Raw genomic sequence first — 22336 nt, forward strand, 5'->3', positions numbered from 1 at the left:
AATATTATAATACGGCTTGTGTTCTTTCTCTTTATAGTCTTTCTTTTCTTCTTTTGATTCTTGGTTGTTCTGTGTTGTTTGAGTGAAGGGTACGGGTTGTGGTAATGGTAGTGGTGGATCACGTGACGAGGAGGTATCTATTTGATTGGTCGCCGACGACTTGGCACGTGGCACTATGGTTCCAGGACCGGAGTAAGGTATGCCAAGAATGCTTGAGTTACCTGTATGGGAAAGGAAGATAGGAAGGTGAGATAAAGATGGATGGATGGATGGATGAGTAAATGGATGGAGAGAATGATAAACTGATGGGGGTCCTGATAGTTCAGTTAAGTTGGTAGAGCACTCCCTTCACACGCAAACGGACCGTGATCGATCCCGGGTGCAGACAAGACCCATCAAAGGGCTTTATAAGGGGTTCCCGACCATAGCAATACGTAACATGTAGGACGAGGCATGATGCATGTTAGGCGATAATACATTTTTTGTGACAGACAACGTTGTTAAACGGTACTCATTTTACACCTGAGTACGGTTAGAGAATGTGAATAAAGAGCCTTTTCCTAGGACTCAACTATGCGCCGAGCGAGGCTCGAACCCAGGACCTTCCAATCGGAAAGCGAGTGTCATACCACAAGACCACATAGCGGCATTGTAGAGAGAGATACATATAATTTGAAAGATTTGGTCCAAGTGAGATCTGTCATCAAGGATTTGCCGTCAGATCAAATTGAGATCTTTGCACCCAAACGTTGAGAGGTAGACAGAGATGTACGAGGGGATGACAGGGTTTGGCTGTTCATTCAAGGGGCGGAAGAGAAGTTTCCTTATATCTCCCCCCCCCCCCCCCCCGCCCCTCCTTTTTATTTTATTTTTTTTTTTTTTGGTATGTATTTCTTTCTTCTTTTTTTTTTGAAAGTCAATAATCGGTATGAATTCATTTTTTTTAAAGTCCTTCAGAGCCATAAGACCCATGGACCAGAGTTTATCCCGGTTTCTATAGCGTGAAAATTGCTACCCTTTGGATGGGACGCTAAACTATCGCAAAGTAATTTCGCCAGATCAAGCAGACCCAGCTACCCAATCACCGCTGGGTGGACAGGGGGTTGGGGCAGAAAAAAAAAATCTCTACTACCCGCGGGATCGATCACGTTCCCTTTGATTGTGAAGCGAGTGCTCTACCAACTGAGTTATCGGAACCCCCCCCCCCTTGAATTATGGTGATGGAGAAATAAATGTCATATACGTTACTTACTAAATCAAAACCAAATGTAATATACAATATACACATCAAAAGAGTGTCTGTATACATTTATTGTAGTAACGATACATTTTGACATATAACACTTCTAGTAAGACAACTGTAAAAAATATAAAACAAAATTATATAGCTATCTAAAATGAAGATAAAAAGTGAGTGTGTTTTTGTACAGTATGTAGACTGCAACAATAATAATAACACTTAAAACAAACTTTGTTTAAAATTTCTCTCGGAGAAACGATGACAGTGATGTGTTTGAAAGTATGGTAAAACTATTACATAACAATGTAAGAAATCGTTGTATTATGTGTGGTTATGTGGTCTTGTGGTATGACACTCGCTTTCCGATTGGAAGGACCCGGATTCGACCCTTGCTCGGCGCATAGTTGGGTCCTTGGAAAAGGCTCTTTACTCACATTCTCTCGCCTTATTCAGGTGTAAAATGAGTACCTGGCCGTTAACTGCGTCGTCTCTGGCGGGAAAAATATTGTAATATCGCTTAACAGGCGTCATGTCTCGTCCTAAATTTTAAGTGTTGCTGTTGATCAGGGACCCATTTTAAAGCGCTTTGCGCACGTTTAGTGGATATTGCTCTATATAAAAGCTCAACTTTTTTATAGTAAAATAAACCCCGAACAACTTTGAAAGTAAAGTATAGTGAAGAATAAGAAGCACAGAACAACTCAGTCGACAACAACAAAATATAATTCCTCATAAAATAGGATACACAGATTTACAGAAGCTCCAACTACCGGCATTAGAACAACATCAATGAAAATAAAACTTCCGAGATCTCACAGTACTTTACAAAGCAATCGATAGCGACAACACACCGCTCTCAATTAGATTCTATAGTCTGATGTCACGTCGACCAGCAACGGCGAGCAGCGAAATTTTAAACCAAGAAAATCAGTACTTTTTATTCTTCATGCTAGCTAGAACTCTTCACACGGGTGGCAAAAAGCAATAGCAAAGACCTGAGTGACGTCACTTCATACTATTTATACTTGGTAAATATATTATATTCTTGTAAGGCAACAAAAATTAAGATCACAACAAATTTTGTTTAACTTTTCTCTCCTAACCGGCTGACAGTGATGCGTTTGAAAGCACAGTATAAAGATTAAATGAAAAAAAGCAAACTATAACACTAGAATAAAATTAATCGTGGCATTATCCTAAACAAAACAGCTTTGTTTATAAAACTTGAACTAAAGAATAAGAAACAGAGTTTAGTTGAATCATAAACAAAAATACAAATATAAATATAAAAATAAATGAGCTTATTATAGTTGGCAAATAAAATTTCTAGCAAGGCAACAGAAAAACGATAAAAGCAAAAATTTTGTTTATCTCAGAACAGGATGGAGTGATGTCTTTGGAAGATAGTAAAAAAAAGGGCTAAGTTATATTTTTGAACTATAACACAAAGATGAAATGAATCATTTCATTATTGAGTGAATGCATTTGCTGTCTAGTTGATTATTCTAGTGTTACTTAGTGTTAACTGATCAGAATATGTCTTTCCCATTTAGCCCGTTCCGCCTACTTGATAACCATTCCTTGACTCTTTCCTTTTCAGTATTTACTCCAAATGGTTACGCTTACCCAGATGAAAAATTGATTTTTTAAACTCAAACAAGGTCTCTGCAAAACGTTATAACCTTATTAATTACACAAAGATCGTTCTTCAACGTTTGTGATGTACAAAAATAAATCTGAATAAGAACAAATGTGACGATTTTGATGCAGGTGGTTTGTTTGTTTGAATTGTTTTAAGGGTTTTTCGGCGCTTGCTACACATTTAGGTTATATCAGCGCCATGCAGGTGGTTGGTAAGGAGAGGGTTAATTCTCAGTGTGCTACATACATACAAAGAAAAGGGGTTCAAATATATTTTCAAAATGCCGAAACCGTGCAAATATAGAACTTGTAATACGATGTCATAGAATTTACAGTGGTAGCAAACGGTTAAAAAGACCAGGGGTATTGTTACGGATTTCACTGCATCAAATGGTAGACAATTCCATAGTTTAATAAACAAGAAATGAAGTGAGCAGGAAAGTGCCAGAAGACAACAGAGAATAAAAACTTCGCGGCGGCGATGGGGGCTCGAACCCGCGACCTTACTTGTACGACAATTATTCCGCCTAATAGTCTAATGATTAGAAGATGGGTCGAAGGAATGGGGGTGGGCATAATTTGATGTTGATATTGTACGGCAAAAATGATGTTGAACTATTCTTTTATAACATTTAAAATATGAATTGATGCTATCCGTTTAGCTCAATGCTCACAACATACACAACGGTGCATCACCTTGAACGTTTATAATCTGATTGATATAATTTAGTGAGAACTTTTCATTAAAATTGTTGTCTAAAATGATAACATCGAGCGAGAGACGTCAATTTTGTTCCTTCTCTATAGATAGTATGCATTTGGATAAGAAGCACACAACATTGCCATCCGGAAGTATAACGGGCCAACACACAAAACTTTGTGTAACCATGATCGTTCATAGTAGTGTTAATACAGTTCAGTGAGAATTACTCTTAAAACGCGGATTGCAAAAAACAATAACTGAGATCTGAGTGACGTCAACTTCGTTCTATCTATAAAACTGATATAGATGGTATGCGTTTGGCAAAGAAGCTCACAACATTGCCATCCGGAAGTGTAACGGACCAACACACAAATCTTTGCGTTCATGATCGTTCCTAGTCATTTTAATGCAGTTAAGTGAGAATTACTGATAAACGTGGATGGCAAAAAAAAAAAAAACAATAACAAATACCCGAGTGACGTCAACTTCATTCTATCTATAGACAAACCGTTAGATTTATATTCAGATGAGAAAGAATACCGCCAATGTAAACACGAGTCAATGCCATTCACGATTTGTTTGTCAAGGGAGCTAATCAGGGCATCTTTTATCAACAGGACATAATGGCCGTACTCTGAAAAAACACGTATTTAAAATTTTGACCAGAAAACTCGTCCTTCAAAGTTCGATCGATTAAAAAAGTGACCTGAATTTTGTCAAAGGTGCTACTATGTGGTCTGGTGGTATGACACTCGCTTTCGGATCGGAAGGTCCTTGGTTCGAGCCTCGCTCGGCGCATAGTTGAGTCCTTGAAGAAGGCTCTTTACTCGCATTCTCTCTCCGTACTCAGGTGTAAAATGAGTACCTGCCCGTTAACAGCGTTGTCTTTGTCCGAAAAAAATGTAACATTTCCTAACAGGCGTCATGATTAACCTTGATTAACCTTGTCCCGTCCTACATGTTACGTGTTGCTGTTGGCCAGGGACCCCTTGTAAAGCGCTTTAAGCACATTTAATGGGTATTGCGCTATATAAAATTTCAATTTAAAGATTCTCAAGGAGTCCCAGGTTTGAAATCTTTTGCCAAGTTGAAGGTCATTTTAATATTTCGATATTTGAAGGATAAGTTATCGGGCCAATATTTCTATTAGATTGTATGAAGGTGACGTCACTCAGGTCTTTATTATTGCTTTTTGCCATCCGCGTATATGGGTAATTCTCACTAAACAATAGATAGTATGCGCTGGGCTAAGAAGCTCATAACATTGCCATCCGGAAGTATAACGGACCAACACACAAAACGGTGTGTAACCATGAACTTTTATAGTGTGTTGATACAGTTTAGTGAGAATCACTCACAAACGCGGATCGCAAAATACAATAACAAAGGCTTGAGTGTCGTCATCTTCGTTCTATCTATACGTAGTTTTTTTAGGATATAATGGCAATGATCACTGTTTCTCAACAGGACACAAGATCTAAATTTACTTTGGGTTCGTTGACATTGGCATTCTATGGGATTTTATTTTTAGGCGTTTAATTTGCTTACAACAACTTTTAGGTCATAATCAGTGCGTGTAAAAAAAGGGGGGAGGGTGGAATAGTCGAATGATTTCAGACTAAATAATAGGCTTCAACAGTCGTGACGTCACTTCCCTTGTAATGACGCACAGTAACTTAGTAACTGGTTCTAAACTATCGGAACAATGGCGGACGCCCTTATGAAATACTTCTCAAACGAGAATTAAAGTGTATCCAGAGGAGAAAAAAAAAACATTATAAATCTGATCATGTTATGACTTTTATACATTCTGATCACATGACATGTGAGAAAGTTCTAGCCAGCATGAAGAATAAAAAGTACCGATTTTCTTTGTTTAGAACCACGCTACTCGCCGTTGCTGGGAGTCCTGACATCAGACTATTGAATCCAATTGAGATACACTTTAAAATGCACGAGATAAAAGTCCCTAAGACATATGGACTAAATCAATCAGATAACAGAGGTTGATCTTGTCTGGCCCGATCTTATAGTCCAGTCTGAGAAAATCTAAAATAAATAAAAATGAACATTTATATAGCGCATTTTCAAGGATTCACCATGCTCAATGTGCTTCGCAATACTTCATGCATTGCCCCAGAAGGTTATTTGGAACCACAATTCCATTTTATACAGTCCCAGTCGTCTGGTAGTCGTCTTTTTTTTGGACTAACACTCTTACAATACCAGTCACTATTCATAGCCAAATACTCATTCACACCTGAGTACCACCCAGATACGAGCAAAAGCAGGGAGAAAGAGGGTGGTGGGGGGGGGGGGGGAATCACCTGAAACGATATACGAGATAATAGGTTCCATTTTTTTTCTGGTTTAAACGAGGTAAACTGCCTGACTGGTTTACATCAGTTTCCTACAAAACAACCCGGCCTTGCGTTACGTAAATATTATGATGTAAAACCTGTTTACAACACAACTTGTACAGGTTGCCGTGGTGGGGGGGGGGGTGAAGGGGATTTGATCAGGGGGTCAGGTGATTGTGATAAAAATAAAATAAATTTTAAAAAATAAAATTCCCTTTATTATTCATCCCCAATAGGAAATTAAATTTGTCTTTAGGGTCTATTCCAAGGGAATAAGGAATAACTCAGACGTCAGCCGCAGTGCAGCGCCGCAATTAGTGCTAGGGCTTACTCAAGGCTACACTGTGCAGCGGCGAGTGGATCGAACTCGGTACCTTTCGGGTACAGCAAAGCCCGGATCGCTGAGCCACGATGCCCCCCTGCTCAAAACAACCCGTCCTTGCGTTACGTAAATATTATGATGTAAACGTGTTTACCAGACAACTCCTCCAGGTTGTCGTGGGGGGGGGGGGGGGGGGGGGGCGGGGAAGTGGTTGTGATGCCTTCCTTTTCTATTGATGTTATGCCTTTTAGGCCAATACTCACAACATCAACTGGTCGGATTTAACTTACCAACACACAAAACTATTATTAACCTTGCAAGTTTTATAGATAGTTCGAAGATGACGTCACACAGGTCTTTGTTATTTCTTTTTGCCATCCGCGTTTATGAGTAATGCTCACTAAACTGTTTTAACCAGACTATAAACGATCATGGTTACACACAGTTTTGTGTGTTGGCCAGTTACACTTCCGGATGGCAATGGTGTGAACTTCTTAGCCAAGTGCATACCATCTATTGATGCTATGCTTTTAGGTCAATACTCACAACATCCGCTGGTCTGATTTACAACTTACAAACACACAAAACAATGATTAACCTTGCACGTTTTATAGTCTGATTGATATAATTTAGTGAGAACTAATCATCAAAATGGCTGTCTATAAACAATACCAAAGAGCCGAGTTACGTCAATTACGTTACTTCTATAGATAATATAGATAGTATGCAGATGACGTCACTCAGGCCTTTGTTATTGTTTTTGCCATCCGAGTTTGTGAGTTGTTCTCACTAAACTGTATTAACAAGACTATAAAAGTTCATGGTTACACAGAGTTTGTGTGTTGGTCCGTTATACTTCCGGATGGCAATGTTGTGAACTCCTTGGCCAAGCGCATTCTATCTATACGCTTGGCTTAGATCTCACAACATTGCCATCCGGAAGTAAAACGGACCAATACACAAAACTATGTGTCACCTTAAACGTTTTTATCTGGTTAATACAGTTTAGTGAGAATCACTCACAAACGCGGATGGCAACATACAATAACAAAGGCTTGAGTGACGTCATCTTCGTTCTATCTATTGACACATTGAGATAACCACGCTTCTTGGACAGTCGTCATAATGTAAATAATGGTAGTGATCGGTTAACATAGGAAATTACACAGGTTTTACTATCGATGGTATGTGCCTCAGTAAAATACCCTATATTACCGCTCGATCAATAGAACCTAACACAGAAAACTATAATATGTCAAACGTTTAAAGTTTGATTGAGAATATTGTGTGATAATTAGTCACCCTTTTGGCGGTATAAAAACAACAACAATGATCAGAGAGAGGTCGATTTCATTCACATTATTGTTTATAGATAGAATGCGCTTGGCCAAGGATTTCACAACATTGCCATCCGGAAGTAAAACGGACCAACACACAAACTCTGTGTAACCATGAACTTTTATAGTCTGGTTAATACAGTTTAGTGAGAACAACTCACAAACGCGGATGGCAAAAACAATAACAAAGGCCTGAGTGACGTCATCTGCATACTATCTATAGATAGTTAGAAGATGACGTCACTCAGGTCTTTGTTATTGTTTTTTGCCATCCGCGTTTATGAGTAATGCTCACTGAACTGTATGAACCAGACTATAAACGTTCATGGATACACATAGTTTTGTGTGTTAGTCCGGATGGCATTGTTGTGAGCTTCTGCTTAGCCAAGCGCATACTATCTATAAACGACCAAGTATGTTTGTCGGAGCACGAGTGTCACAAATTCTATGTTTTGATTGGTCAAAAATCACTGGTTAATTGATTTCCAGAAGTTGATATAACATCCTGAAGCCTAAAACTAATCCTAATAGGGAAGAAAAGCGTGATGTCAAATAACTGGTTCCGTTTTTATTGGAAGTGTAAAATCACTCTCCCGGAGGATTGGATACATACCGTGTGTAATTCTTCTTCTGGTTTCAGAGTGATTGTATCTTAGTTTCTAGTCTAAATAATATAGATAGTATGCGCTTTGCTTAGAAGCTCACAACATTGCCATCCGGAAGTATAACGGACCAACACACAAAACTGTGTGTATCCATGAACGTTTATAGTCTGGTTAATACAGTTCAGTGAGCATTACTCATAAACGCGGATGGCAAATAAACAATAACAAAGACCAGAGTGACGTCATCTTCTAACTATCTATAGATAGAATTAAATTGACGTCACTCGGGTCTTTGTTATTGTTTTTGGCCATCCGCGTTTATGAGTAATTCTCATTAAAATGTATTAACCAGACTATAAACGTTTAAGGTTACACAGAGTTTTGTGTGTTGGTCCGTTATACTTCCGGATGGCAATGTTATGAGCTTCTTAGCCAAACGCATACTATCTATATGCTGGTCGTCAATAAAGATCATCCATCCTCGCTCACATTCTGTATTCATAAGAATCTGCCTAGACACAACCTGCTACTATAAATCCTGCTTCATGTAACCTATTCATTATTAGTACTCCAAAGGACTGGTTACATACACACTACCAAGGGTCAGGACCAGAAGAAAACCAAGTAATCTCATTCCAAGACAAAGACAGAAAGCATGTTGGAAAACAGATATAGGGGGATAGAAGACACAGTAAGTGCCTCCATGTCCACATCTGGTTCATTCCGAAATAGCACCATTTTGAGACGATAGGTCAAATATGTGTGCCCCATGTCGGAATGCAATAGATAGGAGATAATCGATTTGATTGGATAAACCTCACTCGCCTCAATGAAGGCATATCATATATCACTCAAATGTTATTAGTTGAACTTAGAATTAAATTGCCACTATCAGTGCCATCCCGATATACAATAGATACGATAGGACACGAAGTACTGTATTTATCCTCTTTTGAAAATTTACAATGTGTTTTGCCATAGACTAAAGATTTCTAAAAATAATTAAGCAAATAATAATGAAAAGGAAATATTACAATGACCAAAAAGATCTTAACAAAACTAAAAACATAAAAAATCTCTCAAACCTCCCGAATGCACTCGATCTCTCTCTCTCTCTCTCTCTCTCTCTCTCTCTCTCTCTCTCTCTCTCTCTCTCTCTCTCTCTCTCTCTCTCTCGTTCTTTCTTTCTTTCTCTCTCTATCTATATATATGTATATATATATATATATATATATATATATATATATATATATATATCTGTATCTCTCACTCACTCTCTCACACACACACACACACACACACACACACACACATAAACAAACGCCTTGAGACGATAGGCTATTTATCATTATGTATTGGTTTAATATTTGATTTGATTATTCATTCCTTGTTGCCAAAACGGAAATGTTTAGATCCAAAATTAGAAGGAAAACTAAGTTATAGATTGTTATCTGTGTATTAATTACTCAGATTGTGTAGCATTATATATGCAATGACGCAGGCAGATTTCACACATCTATTAATATATACAACGGAATATTTGTTCAGAATATTCTAGATTGGAATTATAGATTTATGGGACAGCGTGGCTCAGAGGTACGGTCTTTGCTTCGTACCCAAAAGGTAACGAATTCGATCACCCGCCGCTGCGTTGTGTGGCCTTGAGCAAGTCCTCTAGTCTTAGCTCACTTTGCGGCGCTGCACTGCGGCTGACGCCTGGGTTATTCCAGTCTTCCCTTGGAATAGACCCTAAAGAAAAAATTCCCCTTAGGGATGAATAAAGGGAATTTATTTTATTTTAGATGAATCCATTCGGAGGTGCCTTAATGTGAAAAAATAGTGCGCAGGTATTTTGGAATAGGAAACGTGGGGAACAAGGAGAAACAATGTTCAAGAAGAAAGGAAGAAAATTGAGCTTTTATATAGTGCAATATCCACTAAACATGCTAAAAGCGCTTTACAAGGGGTCCTGGGCAACAGCAACACTTAACATGTGGAACGAGACATGACGGCTTTTAGGCGATATTATATTTTTTTTTTCGGACAGAGACAACGCTGTTAACGGACAGGTACTCTTTTTACATCTGAGTCCGGTGAGAGAATGTGAGTAAAGAGCCTTTTCCAAGGACTCAACTATGCGCCGAGCGAGGCTCGAACCCAGGACCTTCCGATCCGAAAGCGAGTGCCATACCACTAGACCACATAGCCGCACAAGATAAAGACTGAAATAAAGACAGTTCTAAAATCTCTTGTTTAAGGAAGATCTGCAACACAGGGTGACCAGAGCCCAGGCGTCATGTTCAGTCCTATATGTTAAATGTTGCTGTTGACCAGGGACCCCTTGTAAACCGCTTTGAGCACATTTAGTGGATATTTCTCCATATTAAAGCTTCATTTTTTAGAAGGTAACACATGTGGTCTAGTGGTATAACACTCGCTTTCGGATCGGAAAGTCCTGGGTCGAGCCCCGCTCGGCACATAGTTTAGTCCTTGGAAAATACTCTTTACTCACATTCTCTCACCGTACTCATGTGTAAAATGAGTACCTGGCCCGTTAACTGCGTTGTCTCTGTCCGAAAAAAAATTGGAATATCGCCTAACAGGCGTCATGTACGGTCCTACATGTTAAATGTTGCTGTTGGCAATGGCCCCCTTGTAAAGCGCTTTGAGCACATTTAGCGGATATTGCTCTATAAAAAAGCTCAATTATTTTTTTTTTTTTGAAGAACTGTGGCAACGTGCAACACAAGCACCAATCAAGAAGTTGGTCTGACGAAGAAAGTGGAGCTGGTTTGGGCAGACACACAGAACGTCAGCATCCAGCAACAGACGCCAGGCTATGAAATCGTCATGGGAAACGAAAGAAGGGAAGGGAAAATAGCAGCTGGAGACGTAATAAAGAGGCTGAGCTGAAGAAGAAGAAGAAGAAGAAGAAGAAGAAGAAGAAGAAGAAGAAGAAGAAGAAGAAGAAGAAGAAGAAGAAGAAGAAGAAGAAGAAGAAGAAGAAGAAGAAGAAGAAGAAGGGGGCAAAATGGAAGGAACTTTTGGTCGTTTGTTTTTTAAGGGATTTACGGCGCTTGCAACACATTAAGGTCATAATAGGAATAAAATGGGATAGTAAAATGTTCTAGAATTATAATTAAAGCACTCACTCAAAATGGGAACTGATGCAGATTCCAAGAGCATTCTATCAAACCCTTTCAAAAGAAGTGAAGGGCAAATAGCAGCTGGAGATGTAATAAAGAGGCTGAGCTGACGAAGAAGAAGGGGGCATAATGGAAGGAACTTTTGTTCGTTTTTGTTTGTTTTTAAGGGCTTTACGGGACTTGCAACACATTAACTCTCTCCTTACCAAAACTTCACACCCAACTAACACAAAAATAGTTTTTTATCACTCAAACACAATAGGAAGTACGTTTTGGTGATACATAATTACTTTAGAAAAACATACTACTCTACAACACACTGTTCATTTTCTTTAAATTTTATGATGTACAAAATAAATTTGAATAAGGTAAATCTTGGTTGTATCGTAACGAATGTGACGATTTTCCTACAGTTGGTAATGAGAGGGTTAAGATCATAACAGCGCCAGTAAAAAGGAAGAAAATGGGATAGTCAACAGTTCTACAATTACAATTAAAGCACCCACTCAAATAGGGAACAGATGTAGATTCCAAGAGCATACTATCAAAATACTTAGTTTGAGATCACCTAAAAGTCTCATCCTGACACAAACACAGATCCCCACTAAGAGGAATACACTCAAATGTTTACAAATCATATATAATATGTAAATAAAACATAATACAGTGCATAACAGAGAGATGATTTACAAGGGGAAAAATATCACCTACCAAAACTAATTATACATTTGACTGTTTCCCTCTCAGCCAGGGTATCCGGCAGGACCAGGACAAAACCAAGCAAATTCATTCCAAGACAAAGACAGTGCAAGTTGGAAATTAGATATAGGGGATAGAAGACACAGTAAGTCCCTCCCTGCCCACTATTGTAGGTCAGGAACCCCACCCAGATATAGGGGGATAGAAGACACAGTAAGTACCTCCTTGCCCACTATTGTAGGTCAGAACCCCACCTAGATATAGAGGGATAGAAGACACAGTAAGTTCCTCCCTGCCCACTATTGTAGGTCAGAAACCCCACCCAGATATAGGGGGATAGAAGACAAAGTAAGTCCCTCCTTGCCCACTATTGTAGGTCAGGAACCCCACACAGATATAGGGGGATAGAAGACACAGTAAGTCCCTCCCTGCCCACTATTGTAGGTCAGGAACCCCACACAGACATAGGGGGATAGAAGACAAAGTAAGTCCCTCCCTACCCACTATTGTAGGTCAGGAACCCCACACAGACATAGGGGGATAGAAGACACAGTAAGTCCCTCCCTACCCACGATTGTTGGTCAGGAACCCCACACAGACATAGGGGGATAGAAGACACAGTAACTCCCTCCCTACCCACTATTGGAGGCCAGGAACCCCACACAGATATAGGGGGATAGAAGACACAGTAAGTCCCTCCCTACCCACTATTGTAGGTCAGGAACCCCTCACAGATATAGGGGGATAGAAGACACAGTAAGTCCCTCCCTGCCCACTATTGTAGGTCAGGAACCCCAAACAGATATAGGGGGATAGAAGACACAGTAAGTACCTCCTTGCCCACGTTTGGAGCTTAGGAACCCCACCCAGATATAGAGGTATAGAAGACACAGTAAGTCCCTCCCTGCCCACTATTGGAGGCCAGGAACCCCACACAGATATAGGGGGATAGAAGACACAGTAAGTCCCTCCCTGCCCACTATTGGAGGCCAGGAACCCCACACAGATATAGGGGTATAGAAGACAGTAAGTCTCTCCCTGCCCACTATTGGAGGCCAGGAACCCCACACAGATATAGAGGTATAGAAGACACAGTAAGTCCCTCTCTACCCACTATTGGAGGCCAGGAACCTCACACAGATATAGGGGGATAGAAGACGCAGTACGTCCCTCCCTGCCCATTATTGGAGGCCAGGAACCCCACACAGATATAGGGTGATAGAAGACACAGTAAGTCCCTCCCTGCCTACTATTGTAGGTCAGGATCCCCACCCAGGAAGGAAATTGAGAGAGCAGCCCAAATCCTGTCCGGAGGAGAAGTAGCGTCATTGATGGCTTGTGCTCTTGGAGGATTGGAAGGCCTAACAACAACAGAAACATTTTGATTGATTCTTTCCAGTTTAACCCACGAAACAGTATCTTTTTCAGAAATGTCAAATTTTATCCATCAATTTTCTTTATAAAAACCATAAAGTTGAGCTTGACAATCATAATATGTTTGATTGAAAGTAGCCACGTTACTGTTAAGCGCTTTGAGCTTGTTGATATACGGGTTAAGGCTATATAAAAACCATATAATATTATTATTATTATTATTATTATTATTATTATTATTATTATTATTATTATTATTATTATTATTATTATTATTATCATTATTATATTATCACAATCTCACACATTCTGTTTAAAAGATCAATTACCTCCCTTTCGGCAGTAACACTTTGTAAATAACAGACTTTTAGGACATACATTCATAATAGATGAAAATATACACCAGCTAATAATACCAGCAATACTTTTTTTTTAACCCATCTGGACACAAGAAATATAAATGCAGACTGCCCACGTCAATTCACAGTGTCCTAAATAAAGACATAAAACGCATCCATAACTGATCAAGAATTAAAATCAATAGAAGATTTCCATAAACTGACATAAACGTCCATAGCAAAGGACCGTGAACTATGGAAGATATTGACACAGACGATTAGGGAGGTAGTCGAGGCGTCCCGATCGGCCGAATAGGAAACGAAAGGCCTTACTTTAAGTTAGCCATTAAGCCATACATACATTCTGGCATTGAATTCATCAGCTGCCATATTAGCGTGTTTGTAACCAAAAATGCAATGGCATTGATAAAATTATAACCAAAAAAAATCTTGCTTCGGCAAACTTTTACAAAAAATGAAGTCAACATCCTATCCAAATTGCAAAAGCAATTATCATTGTCCATTAAACGCTATAGAAATCGGGATAAACTCCGTCTCCACAGCTTTTAAGACTCTAAAGGAAAGACTACCAAAATTTGAAGAAAGGCTATATTTTTTAAATCTTCATTGAACAGTTCTACCTTCTACTCTACTCAGTTCAATATGTATCTATTTTTTTTTTTTTTTTGTCTTTCTTAACGATGATACCGGCGAATACAAAGCAGATGTAGAAGAATTTTATTACATTTTTGAAGTCAATAAAATACTTGGCAATCAGCCGCATCCCATAAGAGCATTCCTTCACAATAAATACACTCATGGCGCTAAACTTTGTGCCAAAACAATTTTTCGCAATCACCGACACATGATAAACTTCGAAAACGATAATGATACAACAATAATAATCTTGTTATTATGTGTTTTTGGTATCATGTGTAGTCTCGTGTAGTCACGCTGCAATCACGCGCATTCACGTACACGTACTCAGTACACAGACCTTACAAATATCAAGAAAAATTCGTAACACTTAAGACTGTTTGGCTCCGACAGCAGAGGCATCAGTAATTTAATATAACGTTAATAAAGAAAGATTCAAGGAGGATGTATTAAATATATAAACTTTATACAGGGTATTTTAATGGATTTACCATGCTCAATGCGCTTCACTATACTTTAATTAGTCCCCAAGCAGACCATATGGATCCTTGTGTACAAACACTCTTCAATATACATCACTGCCTATAGCCAGGACTTACTCACTCATACCTGAGTCGAGTGATGTAATGTGTGTAAAGTGAAGAGCCTGATACAACTCCAGGACCATATATTTTACCGTCACTGTCATCCATCCGGCTACTTACCATAGTTAACATTGATTCGTTTTTGTGACAATACAAGACGAATCTTATCACATGGTATCATTTTTTTAGAAATTGAGCTTTATATAAAGCAATATCCACTAAATGTGCTCAAAGCGCTTTACAAGGGGTCCCTGGTCAACAGCAACATTTAACATGTAGGACGGGACATGACACCTGTTAGGCGATATTACAATTTTCCGGACAAAGACAACGCTGTAAACGGTCAGGTACTCATTTTACACTTGAGTACGGTGAGAGAATGTGAGTAAAGAGCCTTTTCCAAGGACTCAACTATGCGTCGAGCGCGAGGCTCGAACCCAGGGCCTTCCGATCCGAAAGCGAGTGTCATACCACTAGACCACATAGCCATGTTAAGAGCAAATTCTAGTACTCCGGAGTCATTAGAGCTTGGCATAATCCCGAGTTTTTAGACATCTAAACTCCTTAATAACAATTGCTTTCTATCCTTTGGATAAAACTGTATCTGAGTTTTTACGTCATTCGCCTCACAAGTGGAGAATCCGTAGTTCCAGATTAAATTGAGAATGATTTTGTATTTTTTCATTTTCCAACATTGACTGGGTTGCTGAATCTATTAGATCTTCCGGAAAGTACTATTCAGTATTAGCGTCCTAATCAACCGTGAGCAAAATATTGTAAGAGAGAAAGATAAAGTGAGTAAATGTTATTCATATATAAAGGAACAACACAATAAAAACGACGTTTCGGCCTTTGGCCTTCTTCAAGTAAACGCGAAATATGTTATATGTATTAGATTGTCATAATAGTTAAAATATTATGGTAAAAATATGTGTGTGTTTTGTGTGTGTGTGTGTGTGTGTGTGTGTGTATGTGTGCAAGAGAAGAGAGCGAGAGAGAGGGAGAGAGAGAGAGAGAGAGAGAGAGAGAGAGAGTGAGATTGACGGAGAGAGAGAGAGAGAAAGAGAGAGAGAGAGAGGGGGGGGGGTGAGAGGGCCACAATCAGATGAAGAGGGCCAAAGGCCGAAACGCCGTTTATTTTGTTTTGTTCCCTTATATCTGAGTCACATTTACTCACTTTATCTTTCTCTCCATCTTATTGGGGTAATTTAGGCACCTCTAGTAAATGATTGTTACTATACGTTGAAAGTTGTAGAAACCGGGATAATGTCCGATTCCATGAACTGACGATTCATTCGATAGAATGAAGTTGACGTCACTAGGTTCTTTGTTACTGCTTTTTGCCATCCACGTTTGCGAGTCATTATCACTAAACTGTTTTAACTAGATTATAAAATGTCATGGTTGCACATAGTTTTGTGTGTTGGTCCGTTATTCTTCCGGATGGAAATGTTGTGAGCCTCTTAGCCAAGCGCATACTATCTATAGATAGTATGCGCTTGGCTAAGAAGCTCATAACATTGCCATCCGTAAGTACAATGGACCAACACACAAAACTGTGTGTATCCATGAACGTTTATAGTCAGGTTAATACAGTTCAGTGAGCATTACTCATAAACGCGGATGGCAAAAAAACAATAACAAAGACTTGAGTGACGTCATCTTCGAACTATCTATGGGCAGTATGCGCTTGGCTAAGAAACTTATAACATTGCCATTCGAAAATATAACGGACCAACTCACAAAACTATCATGAGTAACCTTAAACGTTTATCTTCTGGTTAATAGACCGAAGGGCTAGACCTCAGGTGGTCGCTGGTTCGGATAAGTAAGTAAATCTTCTGGTTAATAGATAGAATGCGCTTGGCCAAGGAGTTCACAACATTGCCATCCGAAAGTATAACGGACCAACACACAAACCCTGTGTAAACATGAACTTTTATAGTCTGGTTAATACAGTTTAGTGAGAACAACTCACAAACGCGGATGGCAAAAACAATAACAAAGGCCTGAGTGACGTTATCTCCATACTATCTATACCGCTTAGTGAGAATTACTCATAAATATGGATGACAAAAAAAAAACAATAACAAAGACCCGAGTGACGTCAGCTTCATGCTATATATATATATATATATATATATATATATATATATATATATATATATATATATATATATATATATATATAATGATTAAAAGAAAAAAAAATAACATTTACATTTTGACTAAAGATAGACGTCTATCTTGATATTCGTCAAAACGTAAATGTGATTTTTTTTTTCTTTTAATCATTATATATAGATAGAATGAAGTTGACGTCACTTGGGTTTTTTGTTATTGTTTTTTACTGTGTTGTTTAAATGCAAAACATTACTTTTCAGCCTGCCCATATATATCATGTTGATGCGTTTATCTAAATACGATGGTAATAATTTAAGTTCAAATACGTTTATCAGACACTAACGATTTATACACCTTTCATATTTTATTTTTTTAGACACACACACACACACACACACACACACACACACACACATACAAATCAAATTTTAAGAGTGACTTTTGTTTTATAACATTCAAAAACATAAATTTCCAAAGTTTATCGACAGTGTGCGTTTGGCTAAGAAGCTCACAACATTGCAATCGGAAGTATAATGGACCAACACACAAAACTGTGTGTAACCTTAAACGTTTATAGTCTGGTTGATACAGTTTAGTGAGAACTACTCATAAACGCGGATGGCAAAAAAACAAAAACAAATCTGTGAGTGACGTCAACTTCGTTCTATCAATAATCACAATGAAATTGGAGGGATTTTTTTTTTCAATTATTTTTTAAAATACCATTTCATTCTTGAAATGGTAGCTATGAAGTTTTATTTTTATATCTATTTTTATTATTATTTGTTGTTGTTGTTGTTGCTGTTGTTGGCAAACATACTTTATCTACAGTTTTGTGCATTATAATATTGTGAACTTATTTTACATGGGCGCCAAAACTAAGTTGGCGTGCGGAGTCGGGAATTTCAATTGACATCCCAAGAGAGTTCAATGTCTATTTCTGTTTTAAATTCGGTGGTGAACGGAGGCGCCGTGTCTTGTCTTGTATCAAAGTCAAACTACTTGGAATAAAACTTTATAGATAGTATGCGCTTGGCTAAGAAGCTCACAACATTGCCATCCGGAAGTATAACGGACCAACACACTGTGTGTATCCATGAACGTTTATAGTCAGGTTAATACAGTTAAGTGAGCATTACTCATAAACGCGGATGGCAAAAAACAATAACAAAGACCTGGGTGACGTCATCTTCATTCTATCTATATGAAACGTTTGACGTTGGAAACTCCTCGCCAATAGATAGTTCGAAGATGACGTCACTCAGGCCTTTGTTATTGTTTTTGCCATCCGCGTTTGTGAGTTGTTCTCACTAAACTGTATTAACCAGACTATAAAAGTTCATGGTTACACAGAGTTTGTGTGTTGGTCCCTTATACTTCCGGATGGCATTGTTGTGAACTCCTTGGCCAAGCGCATTCTATCTATAGATAGAGCGAAGTTGACGTCACTCAGCTCTTTGTTATTGGTTTTTGGGTTTGTTTGTTTTTTGGGGGGGGGGTTGTTTTTTTTTTGTTTGTTTGTTTGTTTTTTTTTGTTTTTTTTTTGCCGTCCGCGCTTCTGAGTTATGTTCACTAAACTGTATTAACCGGACTATAGATAGTATGCGCTTGGCTAAGAAGCTCATAACATTGCCATCCGGAAATATAAAGGACCAACACACAAAAGTATGTGTAATCCTGAACGTTTATAGTCGGGATAATGCAGTTTAGTGAGAATTACTCATAATAATAATAATAATATTAATAATAATAATAATAATAATAATAATAATAATAAATAATAATAATAATAATAATAATAATAATAATAGATCTTTATTGTCCATAAATATGGCAATTTGTCATTTAGTTACACTTGTTATAATGTTAAACGATAACTAAGATTGAACAGATATTTCACTCCTACTTATTTTCTCTCTCTCTCTCTCTCTCTCTCTCTCTCTCTCTCTCTCTCTCTCTCTCTCTCTCTCTTTCTTTCTTTCTTTCACACGTGCGATATACACAACATAAACATATTCATTTCGTTTTCAATTTGTTACGATTGTGGCAATTCGACACCAAAAATTATCATCATTATCAATTGGTCAGTTAATCTTACATTAAATAAATTAATCAGTTAATCAGTCAACGAATCAATCCTTGGTTTTTCTGTACCATATGAAATATTCAAATTTTTATTGCTGATGGAACGAACGTTGATTTATACTTGTTAGTTCTACATTTAATCTGACAAAACCTTCTCCCAGATGGTAAAAGACTAAATTCATGGTATAAAATATGTTTTTTATTGTTGGTAATTGAGAATGCTTTCCTTTCTATTGCTTTTCCATGAATTCTTTCTACTCCATCAAGAGGATGGTTTATTATTTTTGATGCCTCTTTGATAGATTTTGAAATTTTTGATTTATCTTTAAGTCGGCATCCTCCAAACCATATGGTGCAGCCAAACGCAATTACAATAAACGCGAATGGCAAAAAACAATAACAAAGACCAGATTTACGTCATCTTCATTCTATCAAGATACACGTTCAATATTACACATAGTTTTGTGTGTTGGTCCGTTATACTTCTGGATGGCAATGCTGTGAGCTTCTTAACCAAGCGCACACTATCTATAAACGTTTAAAGTTACACATAGTTTTGCGGGTTGGTATGTATGATACATTAGCCTATATGCGGATGGCGGATTTTGTGAGTATTTTAACTAAACGCATAGCGTCAATACAAGCTGTTGCAGTACAATACACATCAACCTGTGTCTTTATGAACACACAATTTAATTTGAACGCCGTTTTACCTGGTTGGTATGCGAGTAACACCTGCACTTTAATTATAATTACCTTGTCCAAAGCGATTAATTAACAGTAACAGTATTTATCTTGGCTCTGTCTCCCTCCAAAATATCCTTCTTTAAACAAAATGTTTATATTTTTTGTATACATTCGTTAAACTCTTTATTTCTTGATTGTGTTTTTGGCTTTGATTTTGTTTCGTTTTTCTTTTCCTCGTTATTCTTTTGTTTAAAACATTTTTCTTTGTGTCTATATAGATAGTTCGAAGTTGACGTCACTCAGGTCTTTGTTATTGTTTTTTGCCATCCGCGTTTATGAGTAATGCTCACTGAACTGTATTAACCCGACTTTCAATGTTCATGGATACACATAGTTTTGGGTGTTGGTCCGTTATACTTCCGGATCGCAATGATATGAGCTTCTTAGCCAAGCGCATACTATCTATAGTACTTTTCACGAGATATAAAGTACAGAAATGAATACAAAAGCTTCATAATAATAACAAAACAGTCTAAATGTTTCGAACTCAAAATCTGTGCCAAATTTGTGTCTGGATTTAAAAAGATTTATTAACGTTTTTACTGTTTTGTTTGTTTTGGGTTTTTTTCTTGGTTTTTTTTTTTTTTTTTTTTTTTTTTTGGGGGGGGGGTGGCTCAAGAAGGGTTTAGAGCCCAAAATGTTCCGTGTTGAGTATTTTGATCTTTTTTTTCATTTTTTTATTGGAAACTGTTTAATGGGAGCGATCAATATTCATGTTTTGTTCAACTAGGTCATCAATCACATGATTTGTTGCTGTCCAACGATTGGATATATCTTAACAAATGTAAACACGCTGCATTGTGTTTATGAAGGTTGTAAACATACTCATGTGTCAAGCTGAATAAAATGACAAATCATGATGTTAGATATTTAAAACTTTTCACTAAGTGGGCCACTTTGAGCACATTTTGCAATGTGACTAATGACCTCGATCACATGGAAAGTTAATATGCCCATTCATTTTTGTTCATCGCCTTTTACTGTTCATAGCTTTTCAGCAGTTTGTATTCAATTCCAAAAATTCGAACAGGCCTAATGGGCTTCACCAGTCGTGATGTCACTTCCTTCGTAATGACGCATAGTAACTTAGTAACTGGCTCTATACTAACAATAGCGGATACCCTTATGAAATACTTCTCGGACGAGCATAAAAGTGTATCCAGAGGAGAAAAACATTATAAATCTGATCATGTTTTGACTTTTATACATTCTGATCACATGACATGTGAAAAAGTTCTAGCCAGCATGAAGAATAAAAAGTACAGATTTTCTTTGTTTAGAACCAAGCTGCTCATTACTGGGCGGACGTGACATCAGACTATTGAATCCTATTACCCAATCACTGCTGCTGTTGTGTGTAAAGTATATTGGGGGTCACCCCCCCCCCCCCCCCCCCCCCCCCCCCCCACCCCCCATCCCCTCAACAACAACAAAAATATTTTGAATGCGCCAGAGAGAAAAAAATAACAAAAAAATGTCTGATAGACAAGATGATTATGTAATACGATCTTCTTTGGGTTTTTTTTTTATTTGTGTGTTTTTCTTTCTGTTTTGTTTGGCATTGTATCATATAGATGATACACCTTTTCAAATAATGCGAAAAACAAAAAACGAATAATAAGCCAATTCCTAGAAACATTAGTTTCTTTCATCAATTGCCTCACTCGCATTATTAAGTCTGTGAGAATTAGAACGACGATGTCATTCTATTACGTGTAACTGGGTTTGACAAAACGTTTGCAGATAAGACAAAATACGCTTCAACAGTCATGACGTCACTTCCCTCGCAATGACGCATGGTAACTTAGTAACTGGCTCTAAACTATCGGAACAATGGCGGACGCTCTTATGAAATATTTCTCCGACGAGCATAAAAGTGTATCCAGAGGAGAAAAACATTATAAATCTGATCATGTTTTGACTTTTATACATTCTGATCACATGACATGTGAAAAAGTTCTAGCCAGCATGAAGAATAAAAAGTAAAGATTTTCTTTGCTTAGAACCAAGCTGCTGGTTGCTGGCTGGGCGGACGTGACATCAGACGATTGAATCCTATTCGAACAAGTTTAATTACCCAATTACTGTTGTGTGTAAAGTTCCTTGTGAGACTCCCCCCCCCCCCCACCCCCCAAATAAAAAAAAAGATCCTGAAAGCGTCAGAGACAGAAAAAGTCAACAACAAAAAATGTCTGATAGACAAGAAGATTTTGTAAGACAATCTTCTTTTTTTGTGTGTGTCGTTCTGTTTTGTTTGGCATTGTTTCATATAGATAGTTGGTACACCTTTCCAAATAATGCGAAAAAACAAACAAAAAACGAATAATAAGCCAATTCCTAGAAGCATTCGTGTCTGTCATCAATTGCCTCACTC

General features: G+C 37.9%; 1 protein-coding gene across 2 annotated transcripts in view; it reads right to left on the bottom strand.

Annotated features, from left to right (window-relative positions):
* LOC144957132 (uncharacterized) overlaps nt 1–22336 on the bottom strand; it is a 219567-nt gene that overhangs the window by 85210 nt on the left and 112021 nt on the right. For both annotated transcript variants that reach the window (XM_078888153.1, XM_078888152.1), the window contains exon 11: nt 1–221. This exon is cut by the window's left edge and continues 1309 nt beyond it. In XM_078888153.1, the coding sequence (XP_078744279.1) occupies nt 1–221 (221 nt within the window). The remainder of the gene's footprint in view (nt 222–22336) is intronic.

This window comes from Berghia stephanieae, chromosome 11 (genome assembly GCF_034508935.2).
Source record: "Berghia stephanieae isolate SIO BIC M18660-M18661 chromosome 11, UCSD_Bste_1.3, whole genome shotgun sequence".
Taxonomy (NCBI): Eukaryota; Metazoa; Mollusca; class Gastropoda; order Nudibranchia; family Aeolidiidae; genus Berghia; species Berghia stephanieae.